The sequence below is a fragment of the Vulpes lagopus genome, chromosome 7, assembly GCF_018345385.1.
Source record: "Vulpes lagopus strain Blue_001 chromosome 7, ASM1834538v1, whole genome shotgun sequence".
Lineage (NCBI taxonomy): Eukaryota > Metazoa > Chordata > Mammalia > Carnivora > Canidae > Vulpes > Vulpes lagopus.
In genome coordinates this window covers 95,094,443-95,120,846 of record NC_054830.1, presented here as the reverse complement: position 1 = coordinate 95,120,846, position 26,404 = coordinate 95,094,443, and the positions used below count along the sequence as shown (strand labels likewise).

Below are 26,404 nucleotides of genomic sequence, written 5' to 3'. Positions count from 1 at the left end.
AACTGGTGGGAGACCAGCACTCAACCTGGAGCTCTGCGAGGACCTGGAGGACTGGTTACATCAGATCACAGGACCCCATCCCAGAGTTGTCCAACCAGGGTTGGGTGGGTGTCAATAATTCACTAATCTAACAAATTTTTAGGTGCTGCTGCTGCTGCTTGTCTGGGGGCCACATTTTGAGCACTACAGGACTGGATACTTGGGGAAGATCTCCGGGGGGAAAAGTAGTAAGGGTAGCCTCAGAAGGAGTCTTGAAAGGGTGGGGCTTTGTGTCATGTGCAGATAGATGGAAGGTTGTACTATTATATGTGGGTGTCAGCTACCCTGCCCTTCCCTCATGCTGTGACACCTGTACGTCTTATAATGTCTTATTGGTTACAGGTTCTTTTCTCATCTTCATTCTGAATTTGAGAGTTCTTTTCTTGTATGTCTGGGCTCAGGCTTTAATGTCTATCTATTGTTCTATCCTGAGACTCCATGAATGATGAAATTTGAGACAGGTTGAAAGTTAATTTAGGATCCTTGTCTCACCCCACCCTTACCCCCATGAAGCCTTTTCACCAGGACTCCTCCCTTCCTTGGGTTCCTAACACATGTCAGCCTAAAAGAAGTGGTAAACCAAGGCAAGCTCAAACTTGTCAAAAAGATGAATTATTCAGGAATAGCAGAGGAGTTACAATTCCCAAAACATTCTCTGTGGTCAGCTACAGGCAGGTCTGTTGAGGGTTAGGGATAGGCTGTATTATGGGCAGAGTATGTAAAGAGGAGTGAGTTCAGTTAGTCAAAATAAAAAACAAATGGAAACCAGCTTTGAAAAATTCTCCAACCAGACAAAAACCAGTCTAGTCATACAAATAAAGTTCAATTCAGCCAATTTCATGAGACCAGGCCTCCCTGGGTGAGTTCGTGTTCTTACCTCTGGAAACCATAAACAAAACTTCCCAAGGCTGATACAATGAAACCCCCAACCAACTCCCTACCATTTAAGAACATTCCAACATTATCAGTTTTCTGTAAATCAGACATTTATGGGAAATCAGTCTCTCAGTCCTTAAATTTTCTTTCCGTAAGGGCACATGGGTGAGATTTTTCCATTTTATAGCCTCTGGATCCATTTTTAGATTGAAATTCTTTCACACACATTTTCCTTATTAGTATATACTTTGTCATCCATTCACCAATTTTCATGCGCTGGCCACTCAGCAGCCTTCCTATTGATTTGTGGGACCCTACATCATGGTTAGGAGAGCACATGAAACTAGGCCATCACTGTTCCTCGGAAACACCTTAATTTTTTTTTAAGTCTTACTAAATTTCCAAAAGCTTCTCTACCCACTCATCATTCATTCATTCATTCATTCACTCATGAAATGCCATGTGGAGCAGCTTCTGTATGCTAGGCCCTCAATAATATGCTGGACATGCAGTGAGACACAAACCCTGACGATATGTGCCCTGATGGGGTTTGCAGAGTGGTGTGAGAAGGGAGGAGACAGACATAAAAATCACACAAATACGTGCAAAATCACAGCCATATGAAGTGCATCAGAGGAGAGTGGTACTTAGTTTTTAAAAGACTATAATGGTGAGATTTGGGTCTGTTGGGAGGCCAGGGAAGCCTTTTGAATTGATATCTAAATGATATGCAGATGTAAAGCAGAAGACAAAATTCTTCCAGGGACGAGGACAAGTGCATGCAGAGACCTGGTCAGAGGCTGGAAACTACAAGGCACTACTTTGAGCACAGATAAGGCTATCAGAATACTGCTGGGGGTGCTGGTGCCACAGGCTGGAGAAGTGGTGAAGTAGCCAGATGGGGTATGGCCCTCAATGCTGTGTGGTCACAGTCTGAGGATATGGGCCATCAGGCATCTCCCTTACTTCCATCCACTGCTGTCCCGCCTGTGGCCAGAACTTCCTCTCCTCATTGATCAGGGCTTCATCCCTCCGCACCTTCCCACCACTACCCTGTTCAGGGAAGGAGGCATTCCTCCTCTTTTACCAGGTGACCTTTCCATTTGGCTTTTCTGTCCCTTCCTTCATGCCTCCTTCAGTGACTGGTCTCAGTGAGTCTTTAAATTTCCATGATGACTCACTATTTAAGCCATTTAAGTGGCTCCTTCCCTTTTCTCTTGAACGTTGTCTACAACTCCCTGGCTTAAAAAGAGCTGAGCGGATCCCTTGCTGTCCCCCGACCTAATGACAGATTCTCTCTTCATCTCAGGACTTCTCCTGGTGGGTGGGTGTGTAGGGGGGGAAGGGGTGGCGAGTGCAATGGGGACATCTGTCTTTGTTCTTCCCACTTCCTCTCTGTAGCCAGTTCTGCCTCCACAGAGCAACAGGGTTCCTTACTATTACACGTGTTCAGCGGTCTTATGCTTGCTGGCTGTGGTGGGATTTCCTTTCCGTCATTCACCTTCAGAGTTAGGGGTATCTTAAAAATTGCAGTCCAAAGTCCAACCCCCGGCCCCATTCAACTCAACTCTATTTATAGGAAATGAAAAACATTTTCAAGATCTTTGTTCTAAGGAATTCCTTATTTGGCAAACTTCCTGTGACTGGATCTTAAAAGAACATCAGTATCTCAAGACAGTGGTATTTGACTGTTAACTTACTTGTTTGAAATGCAATTTTAAAATAGCATTAATATGACTTGTCACTGAAGTCAAGTTTGTATGTGTGGGCCAGAGATAATATAAGTTGTGTACATTTTTAAAAAATATTTTATTTATTTATTCATGAGAGACACAAGAGAGGCAGAGACACAGGCAGAGGGAGAAGCCGGCTCCCTGTGGGGAGCCTGATGTGAGGACTCAGATCCTGGGGCTCCAGGATCACACCCTGGGACTCGATCCCAGGGCTGCAGGATCACACCCGGGGCCGAAGGCAGACGCTCAACCGCTGAGCCACCCAGACATCCCAGTTGTGCACATTTTAAAAAAAGATTTTAGTTATTTATTTGACAGAGAGAGAACAGCACAAGTAGGCAGAGTGGCAGGTAGAGGCAGAGGGAGAAGCAGGCTCCCTGACATGCAGAGAGCCCAATGGGAGGCTTGATCCCAGGACCCCGGGATCATGATCTGAGCTGAGGGCAGACGCTTAACTGACTGAGGCACCTGGGCCCCCCAGTTGTACACATTTAATAAAACCACCAATAAGTTTTTAAAAGGCAAAACAAAAAGGCTCCAAAGGTAAATGATTTATTTAGATATGCAAATTATCTACTCTTTATCCCTTTTAATATGTATTTTTGTCTTATTAAAAATATATATTATAACATAATATATAATTAATATAAAATATATTGAAAATATAAAGTAGAATACATTATTGTTTTTCATATGTAAAGCTGATGCTGACAGAATTTTGGAAGACTGTACTCTGAGTGCTTCAAATTGTTGACAGGTGTTTGCTGAACGAAATTATCTTTCCGTTCTCACCTGGACTTCTCCGTCATCAAGAGAATGCATCGTTGAGATGACAGAGTAGGAGGTACACTGTGACTAAGGAGTAGCTTTTCTCTGCGTGGCTCACTAGCTACTGAAATAGAACCTAGCCTCTTTATCACAAGACTTTAACAGGCTGACTACCCAGATCAGGGTAGTTCAGGGTTAACAGCAGGCCTTTGGAATCTGTGATGATAACATCCATCCAGGAATAGAAAAAGTAAGCCAATGGTAAAGATGCCCTAACAATTTATATTTAATTAAGGTTGTGCTCATTTTAGGAGTGGGCACTGCTGTCTCAGAGTCTAGTTGCTTGGCATTTATTTACCAGCATTTAGCTGCCAATTCCCAGGGGCTTGGGAGGTTCGGGCCCTGGCAGCCTGACACATACTATCAAATAAACCAAAGGTCTGATTTGTAAATCAGAATGTCCCTGTCTTACAGGGAGAACTGACACTTGCTAAGGGACTAAATTCCTTGTCACTCAATCTGCCCACTCCCTCATCTAAGAAGGAACCCTAATGCAGAGCTTAGCAGGAACTGCAGTTGCTTAATTGATGTATTTGAGTTGCCAGATCCAAACAAGAAATGGAACTGGGATTAGAAAATTATTATAGGGTTTAGGAGGGGGAAAGGGGATAAATCACTTGGAGTTTGTTGATTGCATGTCACAGAAAGCTGTAGCGGCTGAATAAACAAAGGGTCATTTATGGGAAGGCCATCAGGGACTCTCAGAATTGACAAGAACCTGGAGATCCAGGCTTGACTACATACAGCAGGGAAGTAGCAATGATAACCATAGGACAGTGTGCACAGATGGAGAGAAGTTCAGCCAGTTCCAGGCTTTCTGGCCCTCTGCTGGATCTAGTTTTTAAAATTTCATTAGTCTTGGGGTGCCTGGGCCTGCTTCTCCCTCCCCCTCTGCCTCTCCCTCCCTCCTTGTGCGTGCTCTCAAATAAATAAATAAAATCTTCAAAAAAATAAAATTCAACAGGCTTTTAAAATTTCAGTTGGCCCATATCTAAGTGAGTGGCTATATTATCTGCTACGAGTTATAAAAACAAAGCTAAAAACCTACATTCAAAGACTTAAGAATCATATATCAATACATGTTAGACCAAGTTCATGTGGTCACACAATCATTCGGGATGCTTGGGGATACACTTCAAAGGAGTGGCACTGGAGCTGGGCATTGGAGCTGGCAGGATTTTTCTAGGGAAGTTTGAAGCATTTTCAGCTGGGATGAAACGAACAAAAGGGGCCCAGCTGTAAGAGCCTAATGTGAGCCACCCATCTGGTTAAGTCCCCTCCTCCTTCTCCTGAGATTGGGTTAACAGGGTTCAGCCAAAAGAAGAAGTTTTTGCAGGGAGAGGCCCCTGTACTTTGAAGAGAACTATGGAGCAGGGGTAAGGGGGGAGAAAGACCTGTGCATTCCACCTCCGAGAGACTAAAGTGTGCTTCTCTCTGTATATTTGTTGTAGAGTTGGTGTAGGTGACAAACCTGGGAGCAAGGAAATGAAGGTGTCTTCCCTTGGTTTCTCATCTCATCTCATTATTAATTAGGAAAGGGCTCGTTCGCCCTGTCCATGCTAAGTGGGGGCCCAAGCTACTGGCAGCATGCAAAGGCCCAAAATCTTATGTTAAGTGTTATTCACATCAGGACAACTGTTTGGGTCCTGCACAATCCAAAATTTAATGCAGGGCTTTCAGGTGAAGGCTCTTGAACATCAGACCCAATGTGACAAGGATACAGCATCAGTGACAGTAATAAATTGTTCCATTTTTCATTCCTGTCTGTATTTATTAATACTGACTGGAGGCTCTGCCCTGAATTGAGGCTAGAGGCTGGAGTAGAAAAAGTTAATGATGGGTAAGGAAGTTATTTCTTTTCATGGCTTCTGTTTTTCTCATCTGTAAAATAAAGTGTCAGGGTTTAATGCCTTGTTTTGCTACATTTCTTGCACTCAGTGAGCTTACACATAAAATCAGAACAGTTTGCCCTCGCAGGGTCTGGACAAAAGGTGTCTGGGGCTAAAGGGAAAAAGATGGGAGCTTCGGCTTATCCCCTGCCACCTTGGGATGAGGGATCCTCTGAAAGGCGCTAGGGACGCAGCAGCTCTGTGCAAACTAGAGGTCTGGTATTTGCCAGAAGCTTTGGCATAATGCAAGGAGAAGTAGTGCATAAATGATGTGATGGAATTATTGCTGACCATGAATTTCCTGTCCAATTAGTAAGGTGCTGTGGGGTTTCATTTAATTGGACCTTTCCCAAGCCATCTAGGTTTATTTACCATTTTACATTGATTTGATCACAGGGGAGGAGAGGGCAGCATGTTGAATTACAGCAACCTTTTATAAAACAAAGTTCTTCCTCATGGACCTTTGATTCCCCTTTCCTTGCATTGTGCTTCTGTATTTCTCTGTAAAGCCCGTGTCACAGCTTCTTTACAACCAAAGAGGGCACTCATGTTTGACATTTTCTGAAGTCTGGTGCATTCATCTCTCTGTATTCAAGTCACAGCAAATGTCTGAAAGGGTTTTCCAAATTGCTGGCCTGGAAGGTCCTTGGGGTTCAAGATGAAGTCCATATGTATCTTGTCATCTCACTTTACCATTGCCCGATGCCTCCTACCATGCTTCCTGCTGGTAGGAGGAGCTCAACAAATCTTTCAAAGGTAACATCTTAAAGGTCTTTAAAGGTATACACTGTGGCTTCAATAGAAATAGTGGATTTACAAGAGATCCAGGGGATACCCAGCAGAATTAACCATAGTTTTAAAAGGATTTAAAGTTCTTTCTGCCAAGGGAGTTTCTTTGATATACAGCAGGATAGGCATTCTAGGTTGGTGGATGAAGAACCAGGAAAGAGACTTGTTTTCATTTAATTTGTGTTTTAGGTAAGTATTCAAAATCCTGAGGGGATTCTTCAGGTCCTCATTTCACATCTATCACAGTTAAAGACCAGAGCTCATGAATCTCAGGCCCTTTTGCCTTGGAGATTAGTTGTTCTCTCTTTTAGCAGATTCACCAAGGTCCATCCTTCTATGAAAATGTTCCGTTATTTAGATCAGGGAGCAGGTAGGAAAAATGAACCGTAAAATACCTTTTCTATTATACAAGTAATGAGAAATCATTTTAAAACTTGGGAGAATAGAGAAAAAAGTTCATTCCCTAGTATCTCTATTTTAGCCCCCTGGTTTTCAGTGTGGTCACCAGAACAGAGGGGAACTTGTTAGAAATGCACATTCTTGGGTCCCACCCAGAACTAGTGAATGGGAAACTAGGCATGTGGGACTCTGTGCTTTAACAAGTCCTCCAGGAGATTCCTATTTGAGCTAAAGTTTGAGAACTGCTCCACTAGCCTGACCAGCACAACCATCATTAGCATTTTACTAATGCTAATGAGTGCATATGTATGTGTGTGTGCATGTGTGTGTGTGTGCATGTGTGTGTGTGCGCGCGTGCACGCGCGCGTGCATGTGGGTACTATAAACTGTTAGAGTACAAAAGCAGTCGTTGTAACACTAACCCCCAATTATCTCTTATCTAGAGCCCCACCTCCATATGCAGAAAGTACAAACTATTGTAGAATTTCCTAAAGTCAAGAATCTGGGAATCCCCATGGTGGGCCTTATAGATGTGAGTAAATGTGCTACCTCATGGAATCTCAATAAAGTCACTTTAACGGTTGTCCTGACCTCTGATGGATCAGTAGTCCCACCTATTTCTTGGCAGGACTTTGGTCTTTCCCTGTCTGCTGTTTGCCTGAGACACAGATTGTCCCTAGTCCTGACATTCTGTTAGAATTTCCTAGAGATCACCAGAGCTTACTTTTCGCCCTCTCTAGCTGGTAAGAAATACGCAGGTTAAGAGGCCAGGGTATATGGTCAGTGTGTGGAGTCACTAGTCCGTTTGATCGTCAGGCCTGGGGGTGAGTCTTCTCACTGCTTCAGTGAGACTCCCCCAAAAGAGAATACATTTACCCAAACTCCAGTTACGCTTTGTGTAAAATAAAACAGACAAGTTTATGGACATTTTAATGACCAAAAGCAAAATACACGGCAGCCATGGAGTCTATGGTCGCAGGTAGTAGGGGCTGAGGAGGGATGAAAGATATTCCCAGCACTCCTGTTCTGCCCTATGTTATCTTATTCATCCACTTACCCTGGCTTCTGTCACTCTGCCTTCTCCTTACAACTTTGGTCCCCATGTGGGGACAGCATTCAAGTTCTTTTTCATGTGCTTCTCAGTCCGAGAAAAAACTAAGAGAAGTGGCTAGTCACTAAGAACACAGAAGCCACGGATGCTGCTCTCCTACAAAATAATTCCATCACTTTTGGCTGTAGCCCAGCCATATATACTTTGTTACGAATGTGGAGATTGCACAATTTAATATTATGCTTTTTCATGTATAACGGTTAGATTGAAAATCCCAAAACCACTCTCATAAGTGAATGCTGAGTTCATTTTTGGGCTTTTCCGTATGTGTAATCAGAGGATTAAAAAGCTATTACTGTAGCAAAATCCCATTTCAATTCTATTTACCTGACCAGCTTTAAGGTTTAATGTTTTTTTCTTTTTTTTTTTTTAAAGATTTCTTATTTATTTACTCATGACACACACACACACACACAGAGAGAGAGAGAGAGAGAGAGAGAGAGAGAGAGAGGGGCAGAGACACAGGCAGAGGGAGAAGCAGGCTCCATGCAGGGATCCCGACGTGGGACTCGATCCCGGGTCTCCAGGATCAGGCCCTGGGCCGAAGGCGGGCACTAAACCGCTTAGCCTCGCGGGCTGCCCTTTTTTCTTCTTTTTAAACTGTTATTAGACCAAATAAAATAACATAAATCATAAATATATAGAAAAAAAAAAAAAAGATGGCACGTTCTTGACTTTCCCTAACGTTTTGGAGGCTTAAGGGATATTGAAACCAGGAACCGGGGCAGAAAGTGTTTTCTGTGACCAACCCCGTGGGCGCCAGGCACAGAAGGGGCGCGGACTTGTTCACTACCCGACAGGGAACGCAGAGAGCGCGGGCTCAACCGGGCCGGCGGCCACCTGCAACCCCGGCGGGTCACCTGGGCCCTGCCTGCGCCCGGGCGGCCGCGCTGCGGCGAGCGGGGTCGGCGGTCGGCGGGGGCGCAGCGCTCAGCCCCGGGCGCGGGAACGGCCCCGGCGCTCCACCCCGGCCGCCCGCCCGCCCGCCCGCGGGCGAGGTGGCGCCAGGGCTCCGCGGGAGCCGCGCAGGTGGCGAGGGCTGCGGCGGCACCTGCCCCGCCGGCCCGCGCCCCGGGCGGGCGGGGCTTCCCGCGTCCCCTTTAAGAGGCCGCATCACCCGCCCCTGACGTCAGGGTGTTTCTCCGCACGAGCCCGCGTCCCGCGCCGCTCCGCCGCTCCGCGCCCCCGCGCCCACAGCCCTGGCGGCGGCACGACGAGCGGCCGCCCGGCGAGCGCGCCGCCCCGCTCGGCCCTCCGCTGCCGCTGCCGCTGCCGCTCCGCCGCCGCCTCTCCCCGGCCCCGGCAGCCGCCCCCGCAGCCTCCCGCGCCCGCGAGTCCTCCCGCACCATGTCGGTGGCCGGGCTCAAGAAGCAATTCCACAAAGCCACTCAGGTGAGGCGCGTGACAGGTGCGCCGGGGGCGGGCCCGGACGGAGCCGCGAGGGGCGCGCTCGGCGCCGGCGGTCGGCGGGGCGCGCGGGGTTGGGCCGCGCCCCGCTTCGCCCGCCCGCGTCCCCGCCGCGAGTCCCTGGCCGCCCGGCCCGGTGGCCCCGCGGGAGCGGCCGGGAGGGGGCGGGAGGGGGCGGCGGCGGCGGGGGCGGCGCGGGGCCGCGGCACGCAGGTGCGGGAGGGGAGCGGCGCGGCGCGGCCCGAGATCCTGTCAAGTCGTCTCGCACCCGGTGACCTTGCGGCGTCGCTGCCCCCGGCTGCCCCGCGCGGTGCTGGCGCGAGCGGGGGCCCGCACTGAGGGGCGGGACTGCGGCGCGGGGCGCGGGCGCGGGCGCGGGGTGCGGGCTGCGCTCTCCCGCTGCGGCCGCTGCGTCGGCCCTTCCGTGCGCCCCGCCCCCCGCCCCCCGGGCCCCCTTCTGGGAAGCGCCGCATCAACTTTTCCTGCGAGAGCCTGGTGGGGAAGCTGCCGTGACGCCGAGGCGTGGCCAGCCCCGCGTGGGTTCTGTAGCTTCACTCTCAAACCATCGCTTGTTTCTAAGTATTATTTTTAGTGTGCTTCTTTTTTTTTCTTAACATCTTGAACGTGCCCTATTTCTCTGTGGGGTTAATAAGCTGTGATTACAATTTATTTAATTCAGATTCTAATACTTTAAATCTCCTGGGGCTCGGTTGAAGAATTTTACTCAGGGAAGGATAAGTGAATACTTACAATGTGACCTATTTCTTATGTAATGAGGATGGTTATTTTTTTTTTTTTCCCCTTTCTCTCTTCTGAAGCAGCTCTAGTGTAAGAGATCTTTAGCTAAGGAGTTTGTTGATTTCTTTAAATGTCTCTCACAATTTAGCCTTCGCTGTTTTTTCATACATTAGTCGTGATTAATAGTGAGTTTTGTCATAATGTCTCAGAAATCATGAGAATACCGCAATAACTAATCCTGTTTCAAACCACATCCAAAAAAAAAAAAAAAACAAAAAAACAAAAAACAAAAAACAAAAAACAACCAAACCACATCCAGAAAAGGTGACAGTCGTGTTTTCAGAATCTTGGATAAATTGGAGAGATGCAGCATGAAATCCATCTCGTGTTCATCCACATGCTATCTCTGTCACCATAGATTCGCCTTTGTAGAATCAGTTCTGTCTGTTGGGGAAATGTAGAAAACTAAGATGATTTCAGTAAAAACACCCATTACTGTAATTATTTTTGCTTTTCAAATCGGATCTTTCTGAGTCCTCTCTGAGAGAACGTTTGTAAATGTATTTGTAAAGATGCGGTTGGTGACATACATGGAAGGCCTCTAGTAACCTTTACTTCGAACTCCTTTAGGTTTACAGTGAAACACACGTGCTGCCCTAAATTCTTTGAAGTCACTAACTTTTTTTTTTTTTTTGAAGTCTCTAACTTTTTTAATTTGAGGTACTTTGTCACATCTCTAAAGCAGACCTGAGCGCTGAATTTACCAACACCACATTCCTTCTTCACTTTGATTCTGAAGATTTCTTTTGCAAATCTTGGTGCCCTAAAAGGCAGTTTAGGAACCTTGGCGAAGACTAAGGCTTGATTAACCCTATCTAAAAGTTAAATAACTTGCTCAAGATCACTGACAGCAGAGATGGTATCAAACCTTAGTCTTTACCATCTCTGCTGTCAGTGATCTTGAGCAAGTTATTTAACTTTTAGATAGGGTTAATATCCATTTCCTAGAATTGATGTGAGTATAAATGAGAACATAAAAACTGTTCAGTGAGTGATTTTAACATTAAAGATAATTCTACTTGTATAAAATACTGTCCGTTATATTAGCAGTGATGACACACGAGGAAATCATGGAAGTAGACTTTTTAGTTTTGCTACCTTAACAAAACACAATCAGATGGCTTCATTTCAGCCAAATCCTGAAGTTCTATGTGACACTGACGTTCAGGTTTGAGTGTACAAACCGGAATTGTGGTATGGAAGGACTTCTTAGATTGTTGGAGGAGGTCTTGTGACAAGATTCGTGTTAATCACATCTGTTTGAGATGCAGAATCACTGAGTCATTTTCTTTTTACTAAAAAAGCCTTTCATTTTAGAGGTGAAACAACACGCAGTATCTTATCTATAACTTAATGGAGCATAATCTTGGAAAGCCTCAGGCAAAGGTTATTCTTCCTGTGTATTTGAAGGGTGTGTAAAGCCAGTGCTAATGTTTGCGTGTGACAAAGATAGGGGAAATAGCCATGTCCTACTTTTTAAGCCATTTTTCCATACCCAGCTCCATGAACCTGATCTTATCTACAAAGTAAGCTTTACACCTAGAATTGTTTCCTTGTGAGAACAGATATACGCTGGGTTATATGGCCAGTGTTCTTAAGTGGAAGGCCCCTCTTCAGGCAAACGTTTGTTTCTATGAAATTGAGTTTTTTGCTCATGTTAGTGCAGGAGGAGATTTGTATTAATAAAACAGTATGACTTTGGTGTTTGCCCACTAATTTGAAATCTCTGATTAGAAGTGTCAAGACTATTCTCTTGATTTAGAACTGATTATTTCTACCTTGTTGCTGACAATTGTTTTTAACATCTCTGATATTTGGAGGTGAAAAAAATGCTTTTGCTAAGGACAGTTTATTAGAGTAAGAAAGCCTTTAGCGTAGAGAAACATTTGTTACAGAGTAAAATTTATTAGGTCATTGTGGTGTTCTCTAGAGCTGCCATAACAAAGTATCAAACTGAGTGCTTTAAACAACAGAAATTTATTGTCTCACCTTTTTGGAACATTGATGAAGGTGACAGTAAGGCCATGCTTCCTTGGAAGGCCCTAGGCAAGAGTCGGTGTCAGGCCTCTTACTTAGCTTCTATTAGTTTGTTGGCAGTCTTTGGCTTTTCTTGGTTGGTTTATACATCGCAGCATTTTTTTCCTCCCTTGTCCAAATTTCCTCTCTTAAAGGACATCAGTCATATTGGATTGGACGCCCACCTTACACCAGTATGATCTCAATTTAGCTTGAGTAATTCTGCAGTTTTCAAATAAGGTCACATTCTGAGGTGTTGGGGATTTTGATATCAACTTAGGAAGTTTTTGTTGGGGGGTACATAATTCAGCCCCTGACAACCATTGTTTGCATGAAAGGATTCGCCTTTGTTTTTCTAAATACTGTAGTGGATTTAACATTAAAAGGACAATTCATTCTGTAAATAGTATCTTTCTATTGCATTGAATGAAATATGCTTTTTTCCTTTGAATGAGTTTGGTTAGGATATAGACCTGTTATAGACTATATATCTTCTTTTTTTTTGTTTTTAAGATTTACTTATTTTAGAGAGAGCGCATGTGCTTGCGAGTGGGGCAGAGGGAGTAAATCTTTAAGCCGACTCCCCACTGACCTCGGAGCCTGACATGAGGCTTTGATCCCATGACCCATGAGATCATGACCTGAGCTGAAACCAAGAGTAGGGCATACAACCAACTGAACCATCCAGGTGCCTCCTTCTGTTTTATTTTTTTTATGAAAAAAATTCATATTTGGTTAGGTTAAGTTATGAATTAGTCTGGTACGTGATTCTTGTCCCACTCAGATTCATTAACCGGAAAATTTTAATTACACTGGTATTTTATGCCTTTCTAATTTCTTCACACTTTTATCACATTTAAAATGCTGTATTTTGGGGGCACCTGAGTTGCTCAGTCAGTTAAGCATCTGCCTTCAGCTCAATCATGATCCCAGGATCCTGGGATTGAGCCCCACACCAGGCTTCCGCTCAGCAGGGGAGTCTGCTTCTCCCTCTCCCTCTGCTCCTGCTCATGTGTGCTCTCTCTCGTTCTGTCTCTCAAATAAATGAATAAAATCTTAAAATAAAAGAAATGCTTTATTTTATATAAATGCTTTGCTTGGAGTGTGTTACATAAATCTGTTTAAGCATTTACTTGCTAAGGCATTTAGTTAAATATTTAATATATATTTAATATTTAATAATTTAAATAATATTTAATGTATTTATATATTTACTCTTATTTTAAAATATATACTTAATTAGATATATAATTAGTTATAATTTTTAATGAGGTTCTCAGTTCCTTAACTGCCTGCTTTAAGTAGTAAAATCTCTGCTGCCTTCAAAATCTCAAGCCTCAGCATGAGTTGACACAGGGTTTCTTTTTTTTTTTTTTTTTTAAGATTTTATTTATTTATTCATGAGAGACACAGAGAAAGAGAGGCAGAGACACAGGCAGAGGGAGAAGCAGGCTCCATGCAGGGAGCCCGATGTGGGACTCGGTCCCGGGACTCCAGGATCATGCCCTGAGCCAAAGGCAGATGCTCAACTGCTGAGCCACCCAGGCATCCCTGACACAGGGTTTCTATACCCGCACTCTTTGTCAGATTCTTAGCCCTGGAGGGCCTATGTATTTTCTAAAATTATATGCTGCATTTTATATGCACTTTTCTGAGGGAGAGGGATTTTAGCCTATCATCAGCTTCATAAAGGAATTCCTAATTCTTATCCTGCCCTTTCCCCCATCAAAGTAAAAATGTTTTGTAACAAATTGATGTCATCAGGAGAGAATGCGGTGGTTCGTACGATAACAGTCACGATATCCATTCTATTACCAGGCTTTAGGATGTCTGTTCAAAATGCAGTCTTCTCTGAACTAATTTTAGGGGCAATCAAATATAAAAACCCTTTTCAGAGGTGTCAGGATTAAATGAGATAATGTCTGTGAGAGTGCCATGCTTGCATAATAAGGATAACTTGAACCATGTAAAAAAAAAAAAAATAGTGAGCTCTAACTTACTGATATATTTGGAAGATGGGGTTTGAAATACAAGTGGCTATTGAAAATAATTTCTGTTGAGACTGAGATTCTTGATCAAGTTTTTGTTGTTGACACAGTTACATTTTTTTGCAAGGCTTTCCCTCACAGTGATTCTTTAGTATTTTTTTTTTAAGTATTTATATATTCGAGAGAGAGTGAGAGAGCGAGAGCATGTGTGAGCACAAGTTTGCCAGGGAGTGGGACAGAGGGAGAGGGAGAATCCTCAAGCAGACTCCTCACTGAGTGCATAGCCTGTCCTGGGGCTTGATCCCAGAACCCCAGCTCATGTCCTGAGCTGAAATCAAGAGCTGGTCACTTAACCGACTGAGCCACCCAGGCGTCCCATTCTTAGTGTTTTAAATTGAATTGAGTTTTAAATTGAGTTTTGGTTTCATTCTACTTGGAAAATTTTGATATACCTCCCAGATTAATTAGAAATACCCTTGAAAACGACATCAAGACTTGGTTGGGGGAAAATGGTTAATGTTTTGAGGAGAAATAGCATTGCAGGAGGGAGAGACTTAATGCTTGCAAAGCAGAGTTCATTCTTCCAAGCCCCTTGTGCTGCATTGGTATTCCCAGGGCTTCATACAACCCTAGGGCTTTCAACCCTAGGGCTGGTAGCTTGAGAAAGAGAGGAGGGCAAGACTCATTGAGAAGTGAATAAGGAAAATTGGGGGCAGTAGAGTTGAAGAACAGCTCCAGAGTTTAAAGTTAGTGGGGCTTTCCCTCAGATGTTAAGACCAGATGGCAAGATTCTGGAGGACAAGAAATCAGATTTCCTTGACTTTTCTTTCTTTTCTTTTCTTTTGATCCTTTGTACCCTTGTTTTGTTTTGTGTGTGGTACCAAGAGGGGACATAGGAGAGGCTTGGGGAAACGAAGTTTATTAAACTCACAGGTTTTAGGGAGATAGAGGATCTGTCACTGCATGTGGAGGGGGCTGCACAGGAGGAGGGCTGAGGGAGTAGGCTCAGCCAAGCAGGCGGGGTGTCAAGAAAGGGTGCGAAGATTAGAGGGTAAGTGCTTTTATTGGAGTCAGGGTGGAGTACACAAGAAAAGGCAGAGGGGATTTTCTTGGTGCATTTGAATGTTACTAGGTCATAGTCAGAAGCGGGCAGAGAAAGGAACTTGGGGTGAGGCCTGCCTTCTCACAGTGGTATACGTGGTCACCTGGGCGGGTTGTGGACAGCTTGTGTATGTGGGGATGTTAAGGCAGCAAGAAACAAAATATGAGGTATTATAATCTTACAGTACAACATTTTTCAGTTTTTTTTGGGGGTGGTGGTGGTGGTTTAGATTTTCTTTATTGCTCTAATCCCTTGGAGTCCAAATGTTTAAAAATGATTATGTGGTCTATAATGGATAATAAAGACTAAGAAGAGAGCGATAGCCGTACCTATGAAAATGTCATGATTGTAAGACCCTGTCAAGTGTTCTTGAAGACTATTGATAAAATGTTTTCAAATGTCACTAAATCGTCACCTGAGTCTGATGGTTCAGGAAATAAATTTACTGTGTATGAAGATTTTACATTTAATACAACTTCTAAATTTGGAGTGTGATATTCTAGTTGCTTTGCCCTCACCTGCCTCTTCCCAGCCCCAGGTCAGATTGTATATGGTATGGATGACTATGGAGGAGCTTTCTATAATTTGTGAGAACCAACTAGCTCCTAGGAGGTTTGCTTAGATGCTCTGGTCTCTGAAGGACCAGTAGGCAGTATTTTGTGCCCTATTCTGAATAATGATACCTGAAAGAAATAGAGATGTCTTTCTTATAATTCAAACTGAATTTTCCCCATAGATCTTAATTGGAGCAGTTCCATAAGGCTAAGAAATACCTCTGTATCAAAGTACAATACTTGTTAGGCACACGTGGCTAGTCTGCCTATGCTTTTTAATATTCCGGAAATACTGTCCACAGTGAACACTCCCTGTTTGGAGAAGGAAAGAATGGGAGTCATGGCAGTTATTGTCCTTACGGTGATGTCACATTCTGGGTAAGCCCTGTGAAGTCCCAACCCCTAGAGTAGAGGAAGTTCTTTGGTTTTGCTCTGGTACTGCAGTCAGGGAAGAATTCTTTTGTTCTTTATTCTATCTGTCCAGAATCTAAAGAGTGTGACAGGGAGTGTGGCCTCTGGGAACTGAAGAGTTTCTTTAGTTGACTTCCTGTTTAATATTTGTGGGTTGTTTTACAATTACAGACTTTTCACTACTCATGGCTGATTTGAACTATAAAAATTCCTTCAAAAACTTAGGAGACTTCTAATCTTTTCTTGTTAGTTCCATTTGCTAGTTACCATAGTGCAATCTTTTTGGATTTCACTGGTCCAATGGATCTTTTTTATATGTAATTTCAACCAGTAGGTTTGGTTGTGTTAATCTGAATTTTGCAAGTGCTTTGGTTTAACCAAGAAGTCTTAAAGGATGTTTATTGCTCATAGAGCAGTTCTTTCTTTCTTTCTTTCTTTCTTTCTTTCTTTCTTTCTTTCTTTCTTTCATTCATTCATTCATTCATTCATTCATTCATTCATTCTTTTGTCCCATTATTTACTTAAGGGATCCAGGATGACTGGGAGGTTCTTCCATCTTTGACGCATGATTTTCAAGACTGCCAAAGGGAAAGAGTATGTTGGAACAAGCATGGGAAATTTCTGTAGGTCAGAACTGGAAGGAGACGTGGTAGGCAGGATGCTAAGGCCCGCCCACAGTGACTCTCCCTCTTGTATTGTCACCTCCTCTTTGAGTGCAAGCCATCCTGTCACTATGAAAGATGTCTTTCTTGAAATTGTTGCTTTATATGGGAAAAGGGAGATTATACATTTGGTATTAATCTAATCATATGAGCCCCTTAAAAGCAGAGCATTTTCTCTGGCTGGTATTGGAAGGGTAAGTCTGAAAGATTGGAAGTACAAGGACTAGGCATGGTGTTGCTGTTAAAGATGGAGCCCCATGTGAGAAGGAATGTACTCAGCCTCCAGGAGTAGAGAGCAGATTTTAGATGGCAGCGGGCAAGGAAACCAGGGTCCTTAGACCCCAGTCTCAAGGATCTGGATTCTGCCAACAACCTGGATGGAAGAGAATTCTTCTCCAGAATCTGCAGCTAGGAGTCCAATCTAACTGTCACCTTGACTTTGGCCTTGTGAGACACTGAGTGGAGAACCCAGAGAAGCTGGACTTTTGCACCCAGGTCAAAAGTCCTGCCTATAGGACTGTGGGCTAATAAATAAATGGCTATCATTTTTAAGCTGCTAAGTATGTGATAATTGGTATACAACAATAGAAAGTTAATAGAAAAAAACAGTCACGTCTGTTTATGTTCAGTTGCCTAGAACTTATAGCCAGACTGTGGAAACCCCAAGTGCAGGGGAGGAAGGGAAGAGGCTGGGAACTGCAGTCAAGCAGCATACCAGAATGTAGAAGTGAATGTGGGTAAAAAAGCTAGAAGTCCTTGCCCTCTTTTGTGCCTATCATACACTCATTTGCATGTTTGCTCATGAATGTGTGTATGTGTATCATACACATATACAGAATACACACAAGTGTAATTTGTTGAATCAACTTTTTTTATTACACAAGGCTTAGTGTTTCATATGCCTTTTAAAATACATTTTATATATTATAGATTTTTCTTGCTACAAGGTTTAGGTTTTCTGATGAAACACCTGCTGCTTTTTGTGGTTCCTGATCAATTGTAAACAGTGAGGCTGTTAACTACTTTCTGAGCAACCTCTTAGCTTGGTGTATGATGAAAGCTTCATTGACCTTGGAGAGGAGTGATGAAAGCTTCATTGACCTTGGAGAGGAGAGATCATAGAACACTGAGGATATTTTTGAATTATTAGTCTACAACCAAGCCATCAGGGATTTTTACTAGTGAGGGTAGAGTGGTTGGATGTTCACCCTACAGCTGTTTCTGTTCTTGTGGGAAGCCTGTGCCAACACAAACACAATGAAATGCCCTTATTTAGTATGGGCACATTAAATAGCTCCATGGTAATTTGAAGTTATTCATTAAGTAATTGAGGATTGCAGGTGCACATGGCACACTTTGTGTTGTCTGTGATATGTTCATTCCATGCTCTTTGACAAGATTTGCAGATCCATAGCCCTCAATGATTTTCTAAGTGCAGCTGGCAGACAGTCCTTTTGGAAAGGATGAGGTCTGGCACCCCCAGATGTCCTGAAGGATGCAGTGTCAGTTGAGCAGCTTGGCTGGAAAGAGGATAGTCGGGAATGTGGTCTGAGTGATGAAGTAATCTGGAGGTGAAGCATCCTGTTGGAATTGATCACAGACTGGGTAAAGCTTTCACCCTTATTCTCTGCATTTGTTGCTTACTGAGGTGTTCCTGGTGTGCTTCTTTATGTGGAGTGAATGCTGTACATGGTGGCTGGCTGGACATAATTATATTATTTGTTAAACTGCTTAAGTGGCTACTTCTAGGCAAGACCTACAAACCCAAACCCTTTGCTGGCTGTGGCTTTCCTCCATCATATTTGTAAGCTGATTAGTGGAAGTACTTTCTGGAGATGTTCCTCATTAGTACCATCATTAAGATTTTACTCATGAAAGTTGGTATCCTATTATCTACAGATTCTATTCTGCTTCTTATGGTCAATCTTGCACCTGAATTGTGTCTCTTGTTCCCCTTGAAATGAAGTTTAACAAACACAATTGTTTGCTATTAAGGTTTTTCCTGTTAATCTCATCCTCTACTCTCTCTCTGTATCTTGAGTCCCTTTGAAACCCACAAATCCAAACTCTTGATTTTTTTCCACTGTTTTTGGTTATTACTTTCACCTTAAACTCTGTCCACATTTTTTCAGAGAGATACTTACAGTGCTCATCATTCATTTCTTCTTTAAATTTCTTTAGGTAGACGTGGACCTCCTTTTTCCTCCAACAGAAGCTGGGAAAGCTAGTCATTATTTACAAAATTTAAATGATCACAAAATACTTGAACACTTTAGATGCATTTTATTCATTTTTACAAGCTCTTTCACCTTTCTGTGTCTCCGATGTACACAGTTAAAGAATTTTGATCCATTTTTATCATAAACCACCTTAAATGAAGTCTGTCTTAACTTATAAAATCTCTTAGTACATTTGTCTAAATTTGATGATTATTACTCTACTTTTATGAGGTGATGAATATGCTAATATCATGTGATATGTGTTGGTTTGCCTTTTATAATCTGAATTCTTTGTGTCTGGGCAGCCCGGGTGGCTCAGCAGTTTAGTGCTGCCTTCAGCCCAAAGCCTGATCCTGGAGACCCAGGATCGAGTCCCATGTCAGGCTCCCGGCATGGAGCCTGCTTCTCCCTCTGCTTGTGTCTCTGCCCCCCCCACCGAGTCTCTCATGAATAAATAAAATCTTAAAAAAAATAAATTCTTTGTGTCTGATGTCACTGTGTCTGCCAGTTGCTGCCATGAATGATTCAAGTGCCCGACGTGGGATTTGATCCTGGGTCTCCAGGATCGCGCCCTGGGCCAAAGGCAGGCGCTAAACCACTGTGCCACCCAGGGATCCTGGCAGTCAACTTTTATAGACTCTTTACATATGATTATGTGGGGTTATTTGTCCCCCACATTTATTATTCAGTTTTTATGAGTTTTGGGCATCTATAGTCATTTTTACATTATTGACTTTACTTTAAAAATGAATCATTATATCATTTCCATACATGGAAAAGCCACTATAACTTTTCATAAGTAGAAGTATGGGAATTGTCATACAAAAGACATTAAATCCTAGATACTCTTGGTGGAGTAAATCTGTGAGCTTGAAATTTATTCTGCTTTTGTTTAAAAAGGAAATTAACACATATAAGACAAGGAGCACATACCCTAATAATACACTGAGACTTTGTCCCTCACTAAGAGTAACTAAAAGAAGAATAAAGTGAATGTTATCCTCATCGAGGGAGTTGGTGTTATTAAGGACACAAGTCTGCACTAACTGTATTGTTCAAACATGCTCCCTTCCACAGTTTGACTATTTAAGTGTTTAGTTCTTTTTGTCCTATCAAGGAATTTTCTGTGCATGACAGGTGATGTAATTATGGATCCTAAAAGATTGCTTACTTAGAGCAGCACCAAGTCACCTGTTCTGTGCCTAGCATTTGGATGGAAGGCAGAAGTGAACTTCAAGAGAGGCTCTTGAAATCTTTTAGAAAGTGGTAAAAGGCTATGTATTGTGAAACTGTGGAAATGGTCAGCAGGAGCCCAGGCTTAGAAGCTCTGAGACTTCAGAGCTTAAAATTATCCCATTCTAAGGACCTGTGAACCCTCATACAAGTCACTAGTCACTTGATTGCAGTTTGTAGCCATTGCTAAGTCCCACAGCTGAGGTAGTATGGTTCTGGGCATGAGTTTTAGTATGGTTCTGGGCATGAGTTTAGGTTCTAACATTTTATACTTTGGTCTTGTTCTCCTCTAATTCATTGTCTGAGTCACTGCAGTGATCTTTCTGAAGACCAAATCTACTCTTGCTCTTCTGCTTAAAATTCTTCAGTGGCTCCTTATGGCCCTGCACAAAGCCCGTGTAAGTTGCATTAAGGAGTGTGGAGTGTGATCTGACCTCTGTTTACCAATCTAGTCTCTTTGCTGACAGCTCTTTCTGTGCGTGCTTAGCTTGTATAGCTTTATTCCACACAAACTTACTTGCCTGTGAGCTTTTGCACCATGCTGACTCTTCGTAGAAATCCCCCTTTCCTCTTTTCCACTTTATGCTTGACTAATCACTGTACCTCTTGACAGTCTCAGCTTGCTGTTTTCTTAGGCTGTCTTTGCCTCATTTGGTATGGGTCAAATGCCCTTCCATGTGCAATGAAAATTGCCCATTACATTTCTTGTAAGTGTAGTACTTGGCCCACCTATTATATTCTTGTTTACATCACCCAGGGTGGCTATAAAGAAGAGGACTCTGTCTTCACTGTTCTTCATAGCATCCCCAATGCCTGGGGTACCATAGTGAGAATTCAGCTGATGTTTGTTTTCCATTTATCCATATTTATATGTATTTAAAAGGAATTATCCTATACATATATTTTTAATATGCTTATTTCTGTTTAAAAATACATCATATATTTTTCAGAGTTAATGTAAAAGTTAAGACATGCCCTCATAAAATTGTAGGCTTAAAATAAACTCTCCTGTCAATGTGACTAGCATGGCTAGGTATTATTTTAACTCATTAATTACTTATATATAACAACCCTATGAGGTTGCCACATCATTATCCCCATTCAATAAACAAGGAAACTGAGGCTCGGAGGTGAAGTTGCCCACTGTTATAAAGTTTCATGGGCAGAGCCAGGATTTAGTCCAGACTAGCTAGTTTCAGAGCCAGTAATTGCCAGTTATTCTCAACTCTGAGTTCTATTCTAATCTTAAATGTCAAACAAAGAAATATCTAAAGGCACTAAGTAATCAGGAAGATAAAGATCAACACCTTGGTAGAAAAATTTGAAAAGAGTATGGAAAGGCAATACCTGAAAGAACTACAAGTGGCCAGGATACAAACAGAAAGATCTTGGAAATCTTGTGACATTTTTCATGGTTTAGATTAGCATATATTAGAAGGAATGATAACATTCTGAGTTGGCCAGGGTGTAAGAACACACATTCTCATTTGCTAGTGGGAATGTAAACTGTTGTAACACTTCAGGGGATCAACAGGTCTCTTCTTTGTAAATTGGCTTTTAGGAATCTATTTAGAGAAAATAAGTGTGTAAGCATGCAAAACTGGATACACAGTTGTTCGCATTGTTAGTTATTGTAGTGAAAATTTGGAAGCAATGTAGATGTCAGATAATAGGAGAAAGGGAAGTAAATCATGGTATGTCTGTATTATGGAGTATCTGTAGCCATTTTATCCATGGGACAGTATTTATTGGTGTAGGAATATTCATGATTATAGCTAAGTGGAAGAAACAGGCCATAAAATGCATTTGTAGGCCTAATATTGGAAAAGAAGAGCTAAAACAGTAGCTAAAAATAAGCTGAGAACTTCTATACCAGGCGCTATGATGTATTGCTATATTTGTATTTCTACATTTTCTTCCTCATCTTTTTATTACGTTTATCACTAAATTTTCTTTCTACTCCATCATTGTTGCTGCTTATTCTCATCTCTCCACTTCCTCAGGTTAAAAGGAAATCATGGAATAGAAGAATCTTTAAGATATTCGTGAGATTGGGAATAAGCCCAGTTTCCAGCCAAGTTTTGAAACCATAAGCCAATGTGTGTTTGCTCTGTGACACATTTAGCTTAAGAGTATTAGAATGCCTGCCTCACTCTCCATAGAGCCCTGAACTAAATTGTGCTGCCTGGGTTTCTTCTGCATGCATGGCTGCTTTTGAACCTCATAAATAAGAATGTTGCTAATGACTTTTGGGGGCATTTCTTTTAAATAAAGATCTCTCATGATCTATCCCTACTCCTCTCCTTAGGAAAGAATACGTCATGGCCTTGACTGTATTTTGCATAAAGGAAGAAGGGCAGCTAGGACATGTATAGTGTAGGAAGAATATTTCTGCAAGATAGTAATTTGGTGCAAGATGTTCAGTCTCGTTCTCTTGCCCTTATACCAGCAGTCTCCTGTCCGTTCTTAGCTTCTTGGTACAAGGCCTATAGGTAATGCTATGCCAGCAAAGAAGAATGAGATGAGATGGAGACATGATAAGAGGATAGATATTCTGGGTGTTATCCTTTGAACTTGAATGCAGAACTCTTTTAATAGTCTCTGGTGGGCTTTTTTTGAGGACAGAAAATGCAAAGTTTAGGAAGCCACAAATGGGAAAATAATACCTTCTTCTTTCCACCCCAAACATAATAGAAAAAATGGAAGGACCATGACCATGAAACACAGTCTCAGTAATGAGATGGGCAGGTCACTTTCAGCTTCCTCCCAGAGAGGACACATCTGGCAAGATCAACGGGAGCACCGAGGGTAGCTGCTGGTTGGGCACAAGTGCGCCTTTATGGATGATTTGGCTTTCTCTGGGGCCTGGCACTCTTTAATGGCTTCAATGAAAAGTGCTTCGAGCACTGAGACAAATAGGCTGTGAAGTCATTTCTGGAGTAAAGCTTGTTTTTCCAGTCTCTGCAGAATCTCTTCAAATTTCTGGAGCCAACACTAATGTGTAAGTTGAGAAACAGTTGAAGACTGTCTCAAGGAATTTGTTTTCTTGCCTAGTTAATCTGATGGAAGCCTTTACTAAACTGATGTTTTTATCTTCTGTAAAACTTCAGGTTTTAATTCTCTTAAGTTTTTATAGTTTTAAGCATTTAAAAATATCACTATATGAGAGTGATTTTTGAGTTAAGGTGGATGTAACATAATGGAACTGTATTACCTATACGTTCTGTCCTGTGTCCTCCTTAGGTGCTTCTCTTAAGAATGGGAGACTTTTGCAGGAAACTTGTCTCATAATTGGGTATTGCTGGTAGTGAAAGGGAGGTATGTGTCTGATTTATAAGGTTTTAGATGTAGGCTATCTATTAAAGTAGGTTTAATAAGCTACTCAATAAATTATTTTGTTGTAAAAACCTCTCAGTGCAAGAGAGATCAAGACAGAGCTGAGATCAAGAATCAGACACTTAACCAATTGAGCCACTTGGTTCCTCCCAGGGTAGATTCTTATTTTGTATCAGTGCATTAGTTTCCTTTGATTCCTGAGTGGACTCTGGGAACCATGAAGTCCGAATTTATAGAGAACCCGTGGGCTGGAAAAAGGTGCTCACCTATTTCTGTAGATTAAATGACTTCACTTTTGCTTATGTCATCATTTTGAAAATGCTCAGCGTTTACTTCCTTGTTCATTTGGTAGTGATTCTGACCACCAGCCTAGCATCTCTGCATGTGAGGTTCTCAAACCTGGCTGTGCATCTCACTGGGTTCCCACTACTGAAGACTCTGAAGTAGATTTGAGGAGGGCCACATGCATTACTTAAAAATAAGCCCAAACAACTCTTCAGCTTTAGAGACTGCTGTCCAAAAAGTCTTCTATTAAATATTCTATTATTAGGTAGAACATAGAGGAGAGATCTGTACCAAGCCCATGTAAGTTTGAGAAATATTGGATCAGACAAAGGTAAGCATGTTTGAGGTCTTCAGGACTTTCTAGAGCCTGACCATCATGAAGTGATCAGAATTCATGAAGCAGGGCGTGGTTATATAGTTTCTCAAACTTAATTGATTAGTACATTCTCCTGCCTATCCCCCTGCTTCTTTCTATCTTTCTTTTCCCCCCCTTCATCCACCCTCAACAAAAAATTTAAAAAAGATTTGTTCTAAATTACCTGTACATAAAATAAATAATAGTTTTCCTTTAAAAGTTCTTCAAGTTTGGTTTTGATATATGTTTCTCTACAGCATTATTTCTATTTTGAACCCAGGGATCCCCAGTGTTAGGTGTTTTGAATAATTTCTCCTGTCAAATAAAAGTTCTTTATTCATTATTTTAAATTAGATAATTATGATTTGACTCTAAAAAATTTAATTATAGTATATTAATATTGTATTAATATAATACCATATAAATATTGATACTGTATATTACATCTCCATGATCTATTTATTTTATAACTGGAAGTTTGTACCTTTGACTCCCTTTATTTGTTTGGCTCACCTCCCACTTCTGACAACTGCCTGTCTTTTCTATGTATCATTGAGCTTGGTTTTTTTGGTTTTGTTCTGCATTCACATGTAAGTGAATCGTACGGTATTTGTCTTTCTCTGACTTACTTCATTTAGCTTAATGCCCTCAGAGTCTGTCTATGTTGTTGCTAATGGCAAAATTTCAGTCTTTTTATGGCTGAGTAATATTCTTGTGAGTGTATGTATGCCACATTTTCTTTATCTGTTTTTAAAATCTTTAATTTTTTATCTTTGTTAGACACTTAAGTTGTTTTTATATCTTGATTATATATAATGCTGCAATGAACATGAGAGTGCATATACCTTTTCGAATTAGTATTTTCATTTTCTTCATATAAATGCCCAGAAGTGGAATTGTAGAGTTACCTGGTAGTTCTATTTTTAATATCTTGAGGAACTTCCGTACTGTTTTCCTCACTGGCTGCACCAGTTTGTCTTCCAACTAACAGTGCAGGAGGGTTCCCTTTTCTCTACAGCTTTGCCAGGATTAATTTCTTGTTTTATTTAATAATAGCCATTTTACCAGTTGTGAGATGATATCCAGTTTTGGTTTGCATTTCCCTCATAATGATGTTGAGCCCTCTTTTTATGTATCTGGTGGCCATCTGTGTATCTACTTTGGAAAAATAATGACTTGACTCTTTAAGCAGTTAGCTGCTTTGATAATTGCTTCGCTAACATTCATCTCAAACTAGAAACTCATGCTAACTTTTCTCTCTTTGTTGATAAATATGGCATGACACCTTATAGTGTATATGTGCTTATTATACTACATTAACATCTCTCTAGGCAGAAGACCTATTGATACTGAACCCCCTTAATATGGGAAAATGGAGGCTTAGTAACTTGCATGACGTTTCTGCAGAAATGACGGTAATAATCATGAACTCTTTGTACCTAAGTCACTGCTAGAAGTGCCAGATGTGCTGATGGCAGCTGTGAGGGGGTAAGATATGAGAGAAGCAGTGCAAGAACATAGTAGGGAGGTTGGATGACATTTTCCAAATGCTGCAAGTAGCAACGACTATGGATGGCCTGCCCTTGCTGAAAAAGCTATTTACAAATACAGAAACTTACTCCCTTCTCACACTAGAAAGAACTTTAAAATATGCAATAGTAGGTTGTTCAGGAATATTATGAGGATTGAGTAGTAAGTATTCAAAGATTATTTTTTTGTAACATAGGGAAAAGAGCCTTATGCTACATTATTACTATTTATTAAAGAGTAATTAACAGTGATGCTACTGAGTTACAAGTAGGTCAGTACAAAGGCCACTGTGCCTTGTGGCTTTAATGTAATATTGTTTGTATAGTTCATGTATCTAATACATGAAAATCTTTGTTTTCACTGTTGTTAATTAATGTCCCATGGATCAGTGAAATTGCCCAGAACTGGGGCTCCTCTGTGGAGAATAGACTTAATTCCAGTTTCACTCTCATTTTGACTTTAGAGGTTTCCTGATTACAATGACTTATTTCTACAGTTTCATAGTTTGTATTGAGGTTATTAGTCATATAGAATTTTCTTAAGCCAAATAACGTCCCTGTGAAATATTGGCACTTGTCATGTCAGTTTTTGAAATGCCGTGGGAGTTCCTCAGATAGTCCCTGGCTCACCACCACTACCACCACCCATCCTGGTCTCACCTCTGACCATCTGTGTCTCCCAGCATTCCCGCCTGCCTCCTCTCAGGCATGTGACAGTTTAGCCAGAATGATTTTTTCAAAACCTAAATATGTCCTTGCTGCTTCTGTGTATTGAAAATTTTCAATGGCTTCTGGTAGCAAAGACCAGCAACCTAGATAGTGAGCTGCAAGGGCCTGCTTGATCT

The 26,404-nt window shown here is 41.9% G+C and overlaps 1 protein-coding gene across 2 annotated transcripts in view; it reads left to right on the top strand.

The window, feature by feature from the left end:
* The first annotated feature begins 8,857 nt into the window (after positions 1-8,857).
* SH3GL2 (SH3 domain containing GRB2 like 2, endophilin A1) overlaps positions 8,858-26,404 on the top strand; it is a 204,999-nt gene continuing 187,452 nt past the window's right edge. Inside the window, exon 1 of one of the 2 annotated variants that reach the window (XM_041764419.1) lies at positions 8,858-9,056. In XM_041764419.1, the coding sequence (XP_041620353.1) occupies positions 9,012-9,056 (45 nt within the window). In that variant the 5' untranslated portion in view covers positions 8,858-9,011. Of the gene's footprint in view, positions 9,057-15,873; positions 15,908-26,404 lie in introns of those variants that run through there. The other variant, XM_041764420.1, reaches the window with a different exon arrangement.